Source organism: Aptenodytes patagonicus, chromosome 1 (genome assembly GCF_965638725.1).
Source record: "Aptenodytes patagonicus chromosome 1, bAptPat1.pri.cur, whole genome shotgun sequence".
Classification (NCBI taxonomy): domain Eukaryota; kingdom Metazoa; phylum Chordata; class Aves; order Sphenisciformes; family Spheniscidae; genus Aptenodytes; species Aptenodytes patagonicus.
In genome coordinates, this window is record NC_134949.1 from 68,852,398 (window position 1) to 68,866,754 (window position 14,357).

Sequence of the window (14,357 nt, forward strand, 5' to 3'; positions counted from 1 at the left end):
GGAAGATCATTTTCTTGATAGATTGTGACGCACGTCACGCCCGTTCAATGAAGAGAAGGAAACAAGGAGGATGCAGGCAACTACAGGGCTGCTAGCCTCACTCTGGTCCCTGGGAACATTACGGAACAAATCCTCCTTAAAGCCACATCCAGGCCCATGAGGGATAAAGTGACCGGTAATAGTCACCACTATAGCCCAATCTGGCTGCCGTCTGTGACGAGTCCTATGGACAAGGGGAGAGCAGTGGTTGTTTACCCTGACTTACAGCAAAAACACAGAGTAGATGGACAACCTACAATGGGGGTGAAAAATGGGGTGGGCTGCTGTGCTCAGACTTTAGTAGTCAACGATTTGAAATCTAGGAGGTGGCCAGCTGCAGGTGGAGTACCTCAGGGGTTGGTACTGGAGACAATACTGTTTTATGTCTTACCCACCTGGGTGATGGGGTAGAGTGCACCCCCATCAAGTTTGCAGATGACACCGAACTGAATGATGGGGGGAGGATGGGAGGACAACCCAGAACATGGGAGAGGGCTCCCATTCAGTTGGATCTTGACTGGCTGGAGTGATGTGCTGATGGAAAATTTGTTAAGTTCATCAGTCCTGCACCTGAGAAATAATAAATCAAGGTACCTGGGGCTAACGGTGGACACACTGAATAGGAGTCAGCAGTGTGCTCCCTTGCAGCTATAAAGGCCAACCCTGTACCAGGCCACATAGTTAAGACCAAGGCCAGCAGGTTAAAGGAAGTTATTTTTCCCCTGTATTCAACACTTGTAAGCCACATCTGGACTAAAATATCCAGTTTTGGGCTCCTCAGTACAAAAACAGACATTGACAAACCTGAAACAAGTCCAGCTGAGGACCACCGAGATTGTTAGAAGGCTGCAGCACACGACATGGCTCAAGGGAGGCTGAGCTGGGTTGGCTCAGCTTGGAAATTAAGGCTGCAGGACTTGCAGTCTTCAACTCCCTAATGGATGGTCACAGAAAATATGGAGCCAGACTCTTCAAGAGGCAACAGGCAACCTACAGCAAGTGAATATCGACTGTACATCAGACAAAGTTTTGCATTGAAGATGCTACAAAACCACAACAGGAACCCAGAGAGGTTGTTCAGTGCCCATCTCTGGAAATACTCAAACCATGATTGGACACAGCCCTGAAAAACTTGACCTATTTTCAAAGTCAGCCCTGCTTTGGTCAGGAGGTTGACCCAGATGACCTCCAAAAAGTCCCCCCAACCTAAATTAGTCTATGATTCTAAAAACTGAAAAGATCAATGCAAGCTTCACAGTGTGGCTAACAAAACACACAGACATCTGTTTATCTTATGCCGTGTGACTGTATTCCAATCCCTTAAGATAATTTTCGTAATATCATTGATTTTACCTTAAACCCTCATTATCAGATAGTCCAGGCTGCACAAGCATTCAGGTACAGATGATCTGTTAAAAGCATGAATCCTAAAAGTAATGGTACTGAAGTTCAGGAGTGACGTTTATCTCTATGCAAGTAAAGATGCCAATTCCAGGCCCTGGTTCTTAAAAAAAAAAAACAAAACCAAAAAAACCCAAAAAAACCAAACCTGCATGGTTTGGATAACATATACAACTCAAGTCCTGGCCATTTTTAGTTCCTCGCAACAGCTCAGGTCATTTCTTTGACCTTTTGTGTCAAATACATGAAGAGAAATAACATGAACAGTGGCTAGTATCCTTTGCAGAATATAGCATTAAGACATGTACCTTTCTAGATACACGAGCTGAGATTTTGTGTATACTGAGATTTTGTCCCCAAAGCACGAGAGATTTTTCCTACAGCTGTAGCAGACATGTAAGAAAATTACTTCCTTAGCTTAACTTTGGCTTACTTCTTTGCATATGTTTTTATAAAAATTCAAAACCCTAAGATCCAGAGACAATACCACAGCGTAGCTTTAGGTTTTTCAACCACTAACTACATATCTACAGATTTTTCCAAAAGTTAACATTTATTCATAAGTTCATACTATCAGCAATCCTTTGAGAGGAATTAGCTCTTAAATAATAAGCTTAAACAATAAGATGTAAAGCTAATGGTCTTCGGTTTATGAACACCTTACCCGAAAGCAGGTGACATCCGTAACTAGAAAAAACGTGGGAACCTCCTTTCGACAGTGTAATAAAGAGCCTCTCCATGTGATAATATGAAAAACAGCTACTAAAAATGTGACCTTTCGCACATTATTTGCACATTTCCTTCGGTTGTTTACTCTTTTCTATGCTCATTACAAGCAGAATGATTGACCATTGCATTGTATAGCTGTTTGTTTCCTTCTCCTTGTAACTAGTGCTACTGTTAACACTCTCCACCACACCTTCTACTCAGAGAAACAGGAACATTCAATGCAGATTTACTAAAAGATCACTTTTCCAGTTGATGGTAATTACATATAACAATGACTTTATCGCGACAGAGAATGTAGGAATGGTTAAGAGGATATGCTCAGTGGCTAACAGGATATGCTAACCATATTTTCCCTGTTGTGTCACGGATTCTAGGAGTCAGGAAAGAATACAGAACACTGGGATTCTTTAAGAAATCTTGTACTAGTCTACTTCTGGAACGATTAAACATCTGTGACAGAGAGTCTATCCACTCCATATAGGGAAACATTTATGTAGTACCATCAGTTAAAGCTTGAAGGAAAGTAACATGTTTAACCCAGTTTACCAAAACTAAGCATACATTGAGAAGAAAAAAAACGTAACTGAAGGCAAAAAGAGGGTATGTCTAGCTATAGCATAGACTCCTTCATAAATAAGTAAACAAATAATACTCTTATGTTTGCTACAGTGCCCGTTCAGCCACATGCTTAACCACAGCTTGCTTTTGCTTTTAATACCATATTAGTCTTTAAGGAGCAGGAATTAGAAGTCTGTGCCCAGTTTGCACTCAAAGCTCCCAAGACCCTGTATCTTCTGCCCTCCATCTTAGTTCTTTTTCTTTTGCACATCTTCCTCTTCCCAGGTAGCAGGCACAAATAAAACAAACTGATAAAGTTCGTCTACCTGAGCTGAATTTTTTTTTTTTGGATGGATAATTCTGCCAGATAAATAAACTTCCAAATATTAGAGAACAAGAGAAGGGACACAGAACAGCCAAGACAGAACACTTTTGTTTTTGTCAATATTTCTTTAAATCCCAATCCAGCTCCTAGTAAGACTGGACACTACTTACAACACTCCTAGAACTGCAGAAGAATGGAAACACAATAGGGAGCGAGTGGAGAGGGGGACAAGACAGCCCAGTGGCTGGCTTCAGACATTCACATACATAAAGCCAGCATCCACTGGAGTCGTTAAGGCCCAGATGCCCCACTAATAGGAACAAACCCAAACACAAAGGTAGCACATGAAATGTATTTACCTATTTAAAACACAGGCAGCTGGTCAGGCTAGAATGGGGAAGGTAACTGCTAATTCCTTGTACTACAAGGAAGGAATGGAGTAAAAAAACCCAAGCCCACGGGCAGGTTTTTGCTTTGTGAACCTCTGTCTGTGCTGCTGGTTAACAGTGGTAAGTATAAAAAAATCAAAGAAAAATAATCTATTTATAGAACAAGTCAGTAGTCTGAGACATTTAGAAAAAAGTAAAAACAAGTCCTTCTTTAAAAATGGATTTACTAAAACAACTGTCACCCAGGATGACCCCAAGCCCTCTGGTCCTCTGGCAAAGCCAGGGGCAACTTCAAACAAGAACTGTTGCTGATTGTACACTGGTACACATCCAGCAAAGCCAGCAGGGAGGGGGATTTGCGCTGCGAACAGTATCTGCAGACTGCTTGCTGGTATCGCTTGAGGCCATGCCCGTAGCCTGATGATACCGGAAAGAGTTGTGAGTGAAACTTTTCACAGAAGCACATGTCAGTGTAACCTCTGAGGTAAGTGGGCTGTCTTCTTTCCTTCCCATCCCTGGGTACAGATCACAGAAGCTGGTGCCCTGGGTGCTGTACCTCCTCGCCAGCTCCATCCTGCGTGAGACAACTTTAACGTGCAGGAGTGCAGAATTCTAAGCAAAGCCTAGAACAGGAGAGGGCACCCCTGTGGAAAGGGAAGCACTCTGCTTTTCCCAAGCTCTGGTCTAGCTAGACATCTTCATCAATGTTTTCTGGCCCTCCTCAGGACGGGAAGATCAGCTGTTCCCCACTAAGGAAAAAATTTTGCCTAGTGGAGTAGAGTTGGGTTTCTTTTTTGGTAAACAGAACCTTTGCTGATTTCTGAGATCATGAGCTCCTCTGCCCTTTAGCTACAAAAGAGAAATTAAAAGAAATTCATCCACTTGCTCCCATCCTTATAGTGTAGTGTTAGCTGCCCGGATATGGAGGCAACTTAACTCTCCCAAGACATTGCCCTGCTCACTGGGTTGGCATGGGGAGGCAAAAGATAACTTCCAAAGTCACCTCCTTAGGGTAACCTGGTAGGCCTAAAAGCTCCAGCCTATGCCCACCAATTCCAGGCCAGCTCCACTGCCAACATGTACTTGTAACACCCTGAAGTGTCTAATCTAACAGCCTCGGGTTTGCTCAGTCTCTAAGAGCAACAGCCACACTCAAAGATGGAAATACTCAAGTCAAAAAACACTGGCTGGAGCTCCTAATCAGGTGGTGTCTGCATAGATGAGTCGGTACCACTGTGCCTTGACGTCCCCGCTGTATGAAGGAAGCCAGCTGTAAGGAAGGGACCAACTCTGCTGCAGGTCTGTACATCCTTGGAAGTGAAGCTCAGTGGCTACATTAGCTTCAAACCCTCTCTTTCTGTAGGGTTTGAGTGGTCCATTTCCCAACAAGTTCCAGGCATCAAGTAGCTGCTAACTTGTCTCCTTAAGATCTTCCATTGGTAGTTTGTAGCTCAATAAGAAAGGAGGAGGTGGTGCATGAGCAGGGCTACTTGGTCCCTGCATTGGCTTCTTTGCACAGTTTATACAGATGTAATCCTCGTTCTCAGCCATTTCCGGAGAGACGCCAACACAAATTTGATGAAACCACTCATCGCAGCCACCATCACACTGCACCCAGTCTACCTGCAAGAGATCAGATCAGCAACACATAGCACATTACAAGGAAAGACAGATAGGCAGAGTTTATGAAGAAAATACCTTCTATTAAACCCACCTGATATACATAGAACACAAAAGCTTTTGGGCACAAATTAATGCCCTACAGAGCTTGTTTTAACAAGCTGCTCCAGTTTAATAAAAAATAGCACTATTCCAAAAAAACCTTGCCCCTCTTGCATCCTTAGACCATCACAATACAAACACACACTATTACTACTACTGAGGAAGATGACACTCAGCTCTCGTCAAATGAAAGACGGGTATGCTAGAACACATTTAAAATAGGAGTGTGCTCAGGGACAGTTACTTCAGCATAGATGAGAGTCTACAAATACCCATCCTAAATTATATATATCCCCTTAGACTGCATTATCAAATGGTAGCTTTTGCAACTTAAAAATTACAGAAAACAGAAGGACTTGATTACTGCTTTTGGCTAAAAAAAAAAAAAAAAGCCACATGACATCAGCAGCTTTAATACTTTTCTACCAGCTAGATACTGGGTATACAGCTGGCCACCAAATGCCAAAAAATGCACACAAACTGTAACTCCAAAGTGTCAGCACATTTAAGCTAAAATATTTCGAACTTTAAGCTGAACTTGCTATAGAACAATTAGGAAAAGGCATAAAAAGTAAACTAAAAAGTTAGGAAGGAAAAAAAGATGAATTATTAGATTTCTGTAATTCCCTGAGTAAAAGTACGCGTTAATTTGAGCCAGCGGGCAGAAACTGAGATCTGCAGGGTAAGGAACACAGATTCTTAATTTTAATGGCATGCACTGGTACAGCTATAAAAATTGTTACTGCTGTAGTTCTACTTTCACCTTCCAGGGGAATGTGAAAATGAAAATACATTGTAAAAATAACAGCAGTGGCAACCTATCTAAAATGAAGAAACATTATCAGCTCAAGATTTTACTTTAGTTTGTAGGAAAACTATTCCTGAACAAATTTTTAAAAGTAACTAGTAATGGATACTAACAGCTGCAGCTTCAGTCATTACATTCCTGTATCTGCCATTTTTCACCTGTATGGCATTCACCTGTTAAACGTACAAAAAGGTGACCAACCTTATGGAAAGACAGTCATTCCATTAAAAGCTTTGATTATACAATCAGGAATTTTACTCAGTTTAATTTATGGAAGTTTGACAAATTTAGTACAACCTTCTTCATAATATGAACTTTAAGGCACTCTTCTCCCTCTTGCCTTCTCAATTTCTGTAAAAAGGTACTAATATAAGCTAATTATCATCTGTGAAGTAAAGAGAATGGTGGTACAAAGACTGTATCATCTTTTGAGTGATTGAGTGTGATTTCTAACCTTGGTCTAAGTTTAAGACTTCAAAACTGATCTTTCACTGGTCTTTTTAAATGTTCAAATGAACATTTGAATTCCATGTTTCAATTTTGCGAAACAAGAAATAAGTTCTTGGTATTTGTATTTGTTCCTACTCCCTCTTGTGCAAGCCAATGCAGTATAGTGTCAATCCCACAGTTATTATTGGGAGCGCTTTTTTTCTTCTTCTTTCTAAAAAGCAGGAAAAAAAACATTCCAAAAAAACTTTTTTTGATCATCAGTTAGTCAGTGTTAAAAGCTGACAATCAGGACAGGAAGTACCATAGAGGCAGATCAAGTTTCTTTTGTAATAATCCAATCAGGTCTAAAATCACTGATTATTTATCTCCAACAAGAAAAGTGAAGCACTGCAGTTTGTAGATGCCTCAGCCTGCAGCATCGCTGTTCACAGACTGTATGCAAGAAATACAGAAAATTTACTTCATTTAGGAACATTGCACATCCCACTTCTGCTCAGAAGCACACTGAAGTCAGGAACATCTCTAGCTGAGTCAAAGAATTAATCCTTCGAATCAGACAATGCGTGTTGCACATAGCCAGCAAAAAATTACACAGCTTGAAGAAGTTAAACTTCCCAACCAAGACAGAGTACCTTTTCCCAGATTCTAGTTTTCCATCTTCTCCTGTTTTAAAGTACCTAAGAAAATAAGGAAGTTCTATAGTTTTGTCTGCTACATCCGTGTACCTACCCAAGTACTACTCAATCCTCTCTGATTTCCAACCATACCACTTTTGTTGCTCATGCTGTTCAACCTAATTATTAAATTGCACTGGGGCTTTTGACTTCGCATGGAATTGCCTATGACAGAACTAAGCGAAAACTCACTTTGTCCTTGCAGGGCCTCTGGCAGTTTTGTGCAGCACATACGGCATTCTCATCATCTGACTCTTCTGCTCCTGACCAGTCATACTTAGAAGGAATATCTAGAACCTTCTTCTCTCTTTTTTTCTCTGTGCTCTCCTTTGCTAGTTCCACCTTTGTGACAACTGCTTTCTCTCGCTTCTTCTTCCGCTCCTCTTCCTTAGCCAGTTTCTTTGCCAGCTTGTTTAGCTCCTTTGTCTTATCCATGGTGAGTTTTAGCTTCTTCTTCTTAGGTTTTTCCAGTTTTTTCAGCTCTTTAGATTTTTGCTTCATATCTCCAAAGAACTGCTCTGCTCTCTCCAGCTTTCGTTTCCGCTTCCTCTCAGAAGAGTCTCTCCCTCTCATTTTCAGTGGTTTCTCATCCATGCTGTCATCCTTCATAGAAAGGGTGAAAAGAGATTTTTTTTTTTTTTTTTTTTAAATGCGAATTTTCATATACTGCAAACCTGCGGTTTGAGAGATGTACTTACCTCCACCATTGCCCTGACATGGTATGAAGAAACCTATTTAACAACATACTGTTACAAATTCTAAACAAAAAGGGGCTCAACTTTATTTTCACCATACTAGAAAAAAATAGTAAGTGGTACAATGAGTCAAAAATGTGCAGTGGAAAAAGTAAACCATCAGCAAGGGTAAGGAGGCAGAATACCAATAATTACAACTCCCTTCTCACATTGCTTTTTAATAAAAGTTGAGAAGACTAATCATTTGTTAGTTGCTCTTGCTTATTTTTCATCCTAGGTCAGTCTTGCCTGTAATTATTTTTGAGAGAAAGCAATTGCTATTCTGGAGATTAAGAAAGAGCAATTGGTGAATTCTTAAAATGTATCATCAACTCAAGCAAGAGAAGAAAGTAACAGATCCATTATTTGAATAGCTTCCAAACTGGCACACATTGTAACCATCCTGGCATCATGAACAAATCTTAAGTAGCAGATTCAGATCAGAAGTGAGGCTTAAAATTGGCAAACTCTGTCACTGCAGGTAGCATCCACAGTGACAAGTCCTATTTATGTCTGAAAGATTCACATGTATAGCTCCTTTGTACAAACAGGACTGGCTCAATTTCAGTAAATCCAGCTATACACTTTAACCTTAATAATTATTAATAGATTAAGGACATACAGTAAACAGTCTTTTACTGGCTTATAGTACATTATTTACTATAGATACTCAAAAGCAAATCCTCTGAAGATTATTTTACAAAAGTCTACCTATTTTGCATGTAAATAGACATTGAAAGGTATTCAATTCAAAATGAGTAGTTCTGGTCAAACAAGTATTCATAAGGGTTAACCAGAAAATGTTGCAACACCCCACCCCCCCCCCCCCCCCAAAAAAAAACCCCACTATGCTTCACTATTAATATAACAGTCTGGCACACTATTTATAAATTGCTATTTGCTGGCATTCAAACTGTTCTTCAATCAATTCCATGCCAAAAACATTACATTAAAAGAACATTAAGCTTATGAAGTGAAGTACTTGGGTCAAAACATGGTAAAGCAGTACTTCTTTGGCGGCAGGGTCTGCTTTATACTTTACTACTTTATACTACTTTATACAACATTTTGGCTTATCCATTGTATATGGCTGACACTCAGAAAACGAGACAACTGATTAATATGCTCACCTAACCTCACCATTCATAGCATGTAACCTTCCATCTTATATTACTGTATGCTACCAAAGAGTCAAGAACCAACCATCTTCAATATATTGCCTGTACAGTTCAGTAACCCAAAAAGCAGTCATATACCCCATAACTACACATGGTCAAACTGATCCCTAACTTCAGCTGACAGATGATAAAGGATGGGTTCCAGTACAGCTCTTCAACACAAGAGTTTACCTTTTCTTCCAGCACACATTCCTTACCCACTGCATGAATGAGGCTGTGATTTGGACTAGACCTCAGAATCAGCAGATAAACCTGCCTCATTCACTGTCAGCTGAGCAAAGTGTTCAGCACATCTTCACAGTGTACTAATAAAAAAATTGCTATCTCTATGTTATTCTGAGAAGAATAGGAATCTTATTACCTGAATTACCAAACCATGTTTTATTAAAAAAAGTGTTCTTTCCCCAGTAACAACAAAAGTTCAGCAACATACAAGTATCAAGTTATACAAGCGAAGTGTAGACTTTCCATCTTCCTATGTTTCTTGTAATTCTTTTGCAGATCAGTTCTGATTCCAAGCATAATCAAGAACAGCGTTTCCTTCCCTAACCTTATATTTTCTAAAATAAGGTTTGCATATGGAACTGCCTGAGAAAACTGTTCTAAATATGGTTAACTGTGGAGGACAGTGCTACGGCATGAGTGATCAAGAACTGAATTTTTGGATCTCTTACTCTGTTATATTCTGGAATCTACTACTCCCCAGTTGAAAACCAAATTATGTCAAGTAACTAAGCACTCAACTACCCAAGATTATATTTTTTAAAAAACCACCAAAATAACATGGTGGGGTTTTTTTCCATACCAGAATATTTCTTCAAGTTCCATACCTCCATGACATGAAGGAACCTGTCCTCAGAGGGTGGATGAGTAGCCTGTAAAATCCGCCAAATATGCTGAGTCTCATCCAGTGATACCTCTAGTAGATCTCCTACCATCATTAAATCTTCTAGCTGAGCTTTCGCTCCAGGTGACAGCTCCAATACAGGGGGCTCCAAACTGCGAGGTACCAGTGGACTCTTCCGAGGCTGCTTCCTTGGAGTGCTAGAACCTTTCAGACAGGAGGTAAGTCATGTAAGGATAAAAGGAAGAGATCAAAACCAAAAGAAATGACATACTTTTTACAACAACAATCTATGGAGGGAGACAATCCCAAGCAAAAAACATTGACACAGGTTTATCTATCAGACATCAGGAAACTAACTGCAATGTAACTCTACTGTACCTTCTTACAGACAACATGTCCTCTATAACTAGCACAGGTAACAGAGCAGTTCCCCTCCTTACTCACTGCTCCATCCCAGCTGTCTGTTCAATTTTATCTCAATGTATACAAAAGCAAATACCTTGAGAGCAGCTTTTAGAAGCAGACGAATATGCATGTTCAGCACAGAATGAGGGAGCAGTCCACATGTGTGTCACCACTTCCTCTGATTTAATGGGGATTTCCTCATCACAAAACAAATTGGGCTCCAAGCTGCTAGAAGATTTTACACTGGCATTGTCCTGAAAAAGACCCACAGAAAACATGCAACATCTGGATCCAGAAAATACCTACTTCAAAGTAAATTCTACTAAGACTGACCAGTCTGCTGCTCCTAAAACCCTACTTTGAAGCACCCCACCAGAGACACCAAGACCATGTGCAAAAGGTACAAGTTACATCCCTACTTAAATAGTGGATGAACAGAGCAACTATGGAGACAGGTCAATAGATTTATAGCTAGTGCATGAGAAACACTTGACAAGTTTCCTCACTCAGCAGTCCCTCAAGTATGGTCTTCAGAAGTCAACATAATGAAAAGAGGCTAACTCTTAGCCTATGTAATTTTTTTGTCTTGAAAAATTTGACTGTAAGACCATAAAGACTGGCATCTTTAGTAAAGCAGGGGTATAGTGAGTAAATAATGGTTACTACAGAAAGAAGCAATTAAAGATCTTACAGGTGAGGAAAAAACAGGGCGTTCCAGCAGAGCTAACATCAACATAATGGCAAACGATCAAACGTTGGCCCTGGGATTGGGACTTTCATGGAGGTCTTGAACCATTTTAAGATAGGAGCAAACACTGAAAGGAAGAGGGCTGTAATACTTGAGACTGTTGTGAATATTTCCATGAACAGAATAATGATGGCATTGGCTTGTGCTTAGCTCAATGCATTGTGTAGGATGGATGCTTGTCTTTTTAGATACATCACGTTCTGAAATGGGACGCGTGCCTTCAGGTGCAGGTGGATCCATTAAGAGAAGAGAGATTAGGAATCTCTTAGCAGTGGGAGAATCTTTGTTTGACTTTGCACTACATTAGGCAGAGAATCCAGAGAAGGCACAAGCCCATCTGAGTAGATTCCCTGATGCCCCCTAGTACTAACTTTTCCCTCTTCCTACTCACCCCTGCAGGTGAAATTAATAAGGATAATCTCCTCAACCAGCTGTCTATTTCCACAGCACTTTCCAGAACTTAGCCACCCCATCACATTTGTGATGAAACTGGCCAACAGGTTAAACATACTTAACATGACACGTAAGACTGAAATCTTTCAGAAAACAATAAAAAACAAGAAGCTGGCTTAAAAGAAGAGAAAGGCTGTAGAGCAGTTATTGACAATATTTACCTGAAGATTAGCTGTGTGGGTCCCAAAATGGCCAACTCAGGAAATTGTACCACCCAGACACTGTCATTTCATGACATAAAAAGGGAGTTTAAGAATGGTAATCTCTCTCTGGCTTTCAGTTACACGTTTAAAAGGAAGTGAAGTGCACACTAATGATCTCAGTACAGAAATAGAAGTGGGAAATTCAGATTTAAATTGCCCAGATGAAAAGGGAGAATAAATATATTCAGAAAGAGGAAGATATTTCTCCCTACATAGTAAAGGTTGTATCTCGTACAATATCTTGTTCTGGATATCATATGGTATTACATTAAAGAAAGTTCAGGGCCAATAGGGAAATTAGCAAAAAGATATCACCATTTGGTGGCCATAGGCAACACAGGTGCAAAGGCATGAGAAAAAATACATGAGACAAAAATGAAAGCAATTAAAGGTGAAGAAAATGTACAGTAAATTTGACCAGTGAATCAGTCTGCTTGGAACAAATCTTAAAACAAGTCTAGCTATTGCACTCATAATGAAGTATTTCCTGGCAAGAATCACGTTTTAATTAGAAGAAGCACAATATAATCAAACAGGCCTTTTCATATCTGTTTTTGTAACTACTGTTGTACTTGAGATGTCCGAGACCGTGGTTTTCGAAACATAAGTCTGTGGACCCTTAGGGATCTGAGGACTACTTCTACAGGGTCCACAAGAAGTTATTAAGAGCAAATTCATGATGCATCATGATCTATATGCTTTTTTTTTTTTTAAAAAAAGCACATCACTCCACTGGAGAACGTTTATAGATCATAAACTGAAAAAACCCAACCCTTGAAAGCCAACAGTATAACAATAATTAAACTCTGAGCAACTTTGCTATTTCTTTTGAACTTTGCTGCTCCTAGTTTAGACCTGAAGAATTTGGTCGCCTGAAAATCAGTCTTCCATTCCAACCATGTTAGCTGGCCTAACAAAAGACATTTCTGGTCCCTATCAGCTTTGCTTCAACAGATTTTTACTTTTAGGTTTTTACAATTACATATGGTGATGGACACCCAAATCAAAAGGGTTAAGTAACAAATTTTGAAATCACGACAACAGAATCATTAAACAAATGAAATTACACTCCTGCAAAACCCTCAGATCTTGACAAGCATATGCCATCTTTCTTGACATATCCTTTATCACAGCCTTAGAAAATGCCACATCTTTCAGAAATGCCTTATTATGACTCCTGATGCAAAGAACAGTTTGGAAATTTTTTTTTAATAAAAAAAATAATTTAATTAAAAGCTGTAACACCCAATTGCAATGTACTCTTGTTGGCATTTCACATGGGACTGTAAGACAAATGTGTGTATTTGCATAAAGCTGCTTAAAAACAAAATACTAAAAATAGGAGATTGAGGCAAATCATACCTAGAAAATTTGCTGTCCCTTTATAAACCAGAAAATCTGCCTTAGAAGAATTTACATGACCACACTGTCTTTTAAGTTAGCATCTTTTAAGGTAGATATGACACTATCGCTAGAAAGAAAACACTGCACAACAAGAAACAGTGCCATTGCTTTTGTCTCTACATGTATCAAAAGGACATTTCAGAAGTTCTGAAGTGAAATACATCACATTGAAAATATTTGGCTACCTCTACAATTGCCTTTTCTTATGACAGTTCTTCTCTAGTTAAAATATTTTAAAAATTTAACTGCAGTTACAATTTCTGAACTGAATCCAGACATCTATTCCTGAATATTTCCACACATCCAAAATTGAACACATGTACCTCCTTTATATGAGGGTTGAATGAAGAGAAAGGTTATGAAAACATGAAGGAAGCTCTGACATCAGGAAGCTTTTTATAGGGCATGCAGTTTCCAAAGACTAATTTTTTTGCTGTAGCAAAAACTGTTGAAGAGCTCTCCATATAGACATTTACTCATACTTATGATTCATGATATCTCTGAATGGGCCATAAAGACAATGTTCATCCTCCATGGTATTATAAATACAAATCCCTTGAGAAGTGTATCTTCTTCCTTAGCTCTAAAAAACACCTTTTGAAACTCAAACAGGACATTTGGAAATTTTAAATAAAAACATTACAAAACTTCCCAATAGTCCAGAACTGAGACATTCAGATAAAATCAGTAAGTACCTCTTCTGCAACAGGAGCCAGGGCAGAATGTACAGAGATAGCTTAAGATACAAAAAATATTCTGAAATAAATTTAATGAATAAAAACCAGGTGCTCTGGATTAATTCCATGCAGACAAGCCACACTGGATTACTTACCTTTATGTCATAGCCATACGTCTCCCTGATGTCTTCATCAGAGTCTGTCTCTTCATCGTCGTAATCCAAAGTCTGCCGTGGGGATGAGGACACACTCCCTATCACTCTGTTAAAGGCTGATTGCTGGAAACTAGTCAAGTGTCCCTAAAATAAAAATGGAATATGGGAATGAAACAATAAAATTTCCAGAAAAATCTATAAAAAAGCTAAAGAGTTACTGACGAAGAGAACAGTGGTTCTTTTGGCCTGAGGATAACTGCCTGGACAGTCACAGCAAGATGTGAAGAGAGAGAGCGAAATATCCAAGGAAAAGGTTCTATTAGATTTTATTTCTATGTTTTTGAATAATAGTGACTAGAAAGATCTAGATACTGCTGCTAAGTGCTACCAAATTATAGCCTGTGGTTGTACAAACTTCTTCACCACAGCATCATCTGTTCTCAACCTCAAGATGAAGA

General features: G+C 39.4%; 1 protein-coding gene across 2 annotated transcripts in view; it reads right to left on the reverse strand.

Annotated features, from left to right (window-relative positions):
* Window positions 1-2,373: 2,373 nt before the first annotated feature.
* The window catches only part of KDM5A (lysine demethylase 5A), a 51,080-nt gene continuing 39,096 nt past the window's right edge, over window positions 2,374-14,357 (reverse strand). For both annotated transcript variants that reach the window (XM_076341014.1, XM_076341006.1), the window contains exons 24-28: window positions 13,900-14,043; window positions 10,354-10,513; window positions 9,838-10,058; window positions 7,288-7,698; window positions 2,374-5,064 (exon numbers count right to left, since the gene is read on the reverse strand). In XM_076341014.1, coding sequence (XP_076197129.1) covers window positions 4,852-5,064; window positions 7,288-7,698; window positions 9,838-10,058; window positions 10,354-10,513; window positions 13,900-14,043 — 1,149 coding nt within the window. In that variant the 3' untranslated portion in view covers window positions 2,374-4,851. The remainder of the gene's footprint in view (window positions 5,065-7,287; window positions 7,699-9,837; window positions 10,059-10,353; window positions 10,514-13,899; window positions 14,044-14,357) is intronic.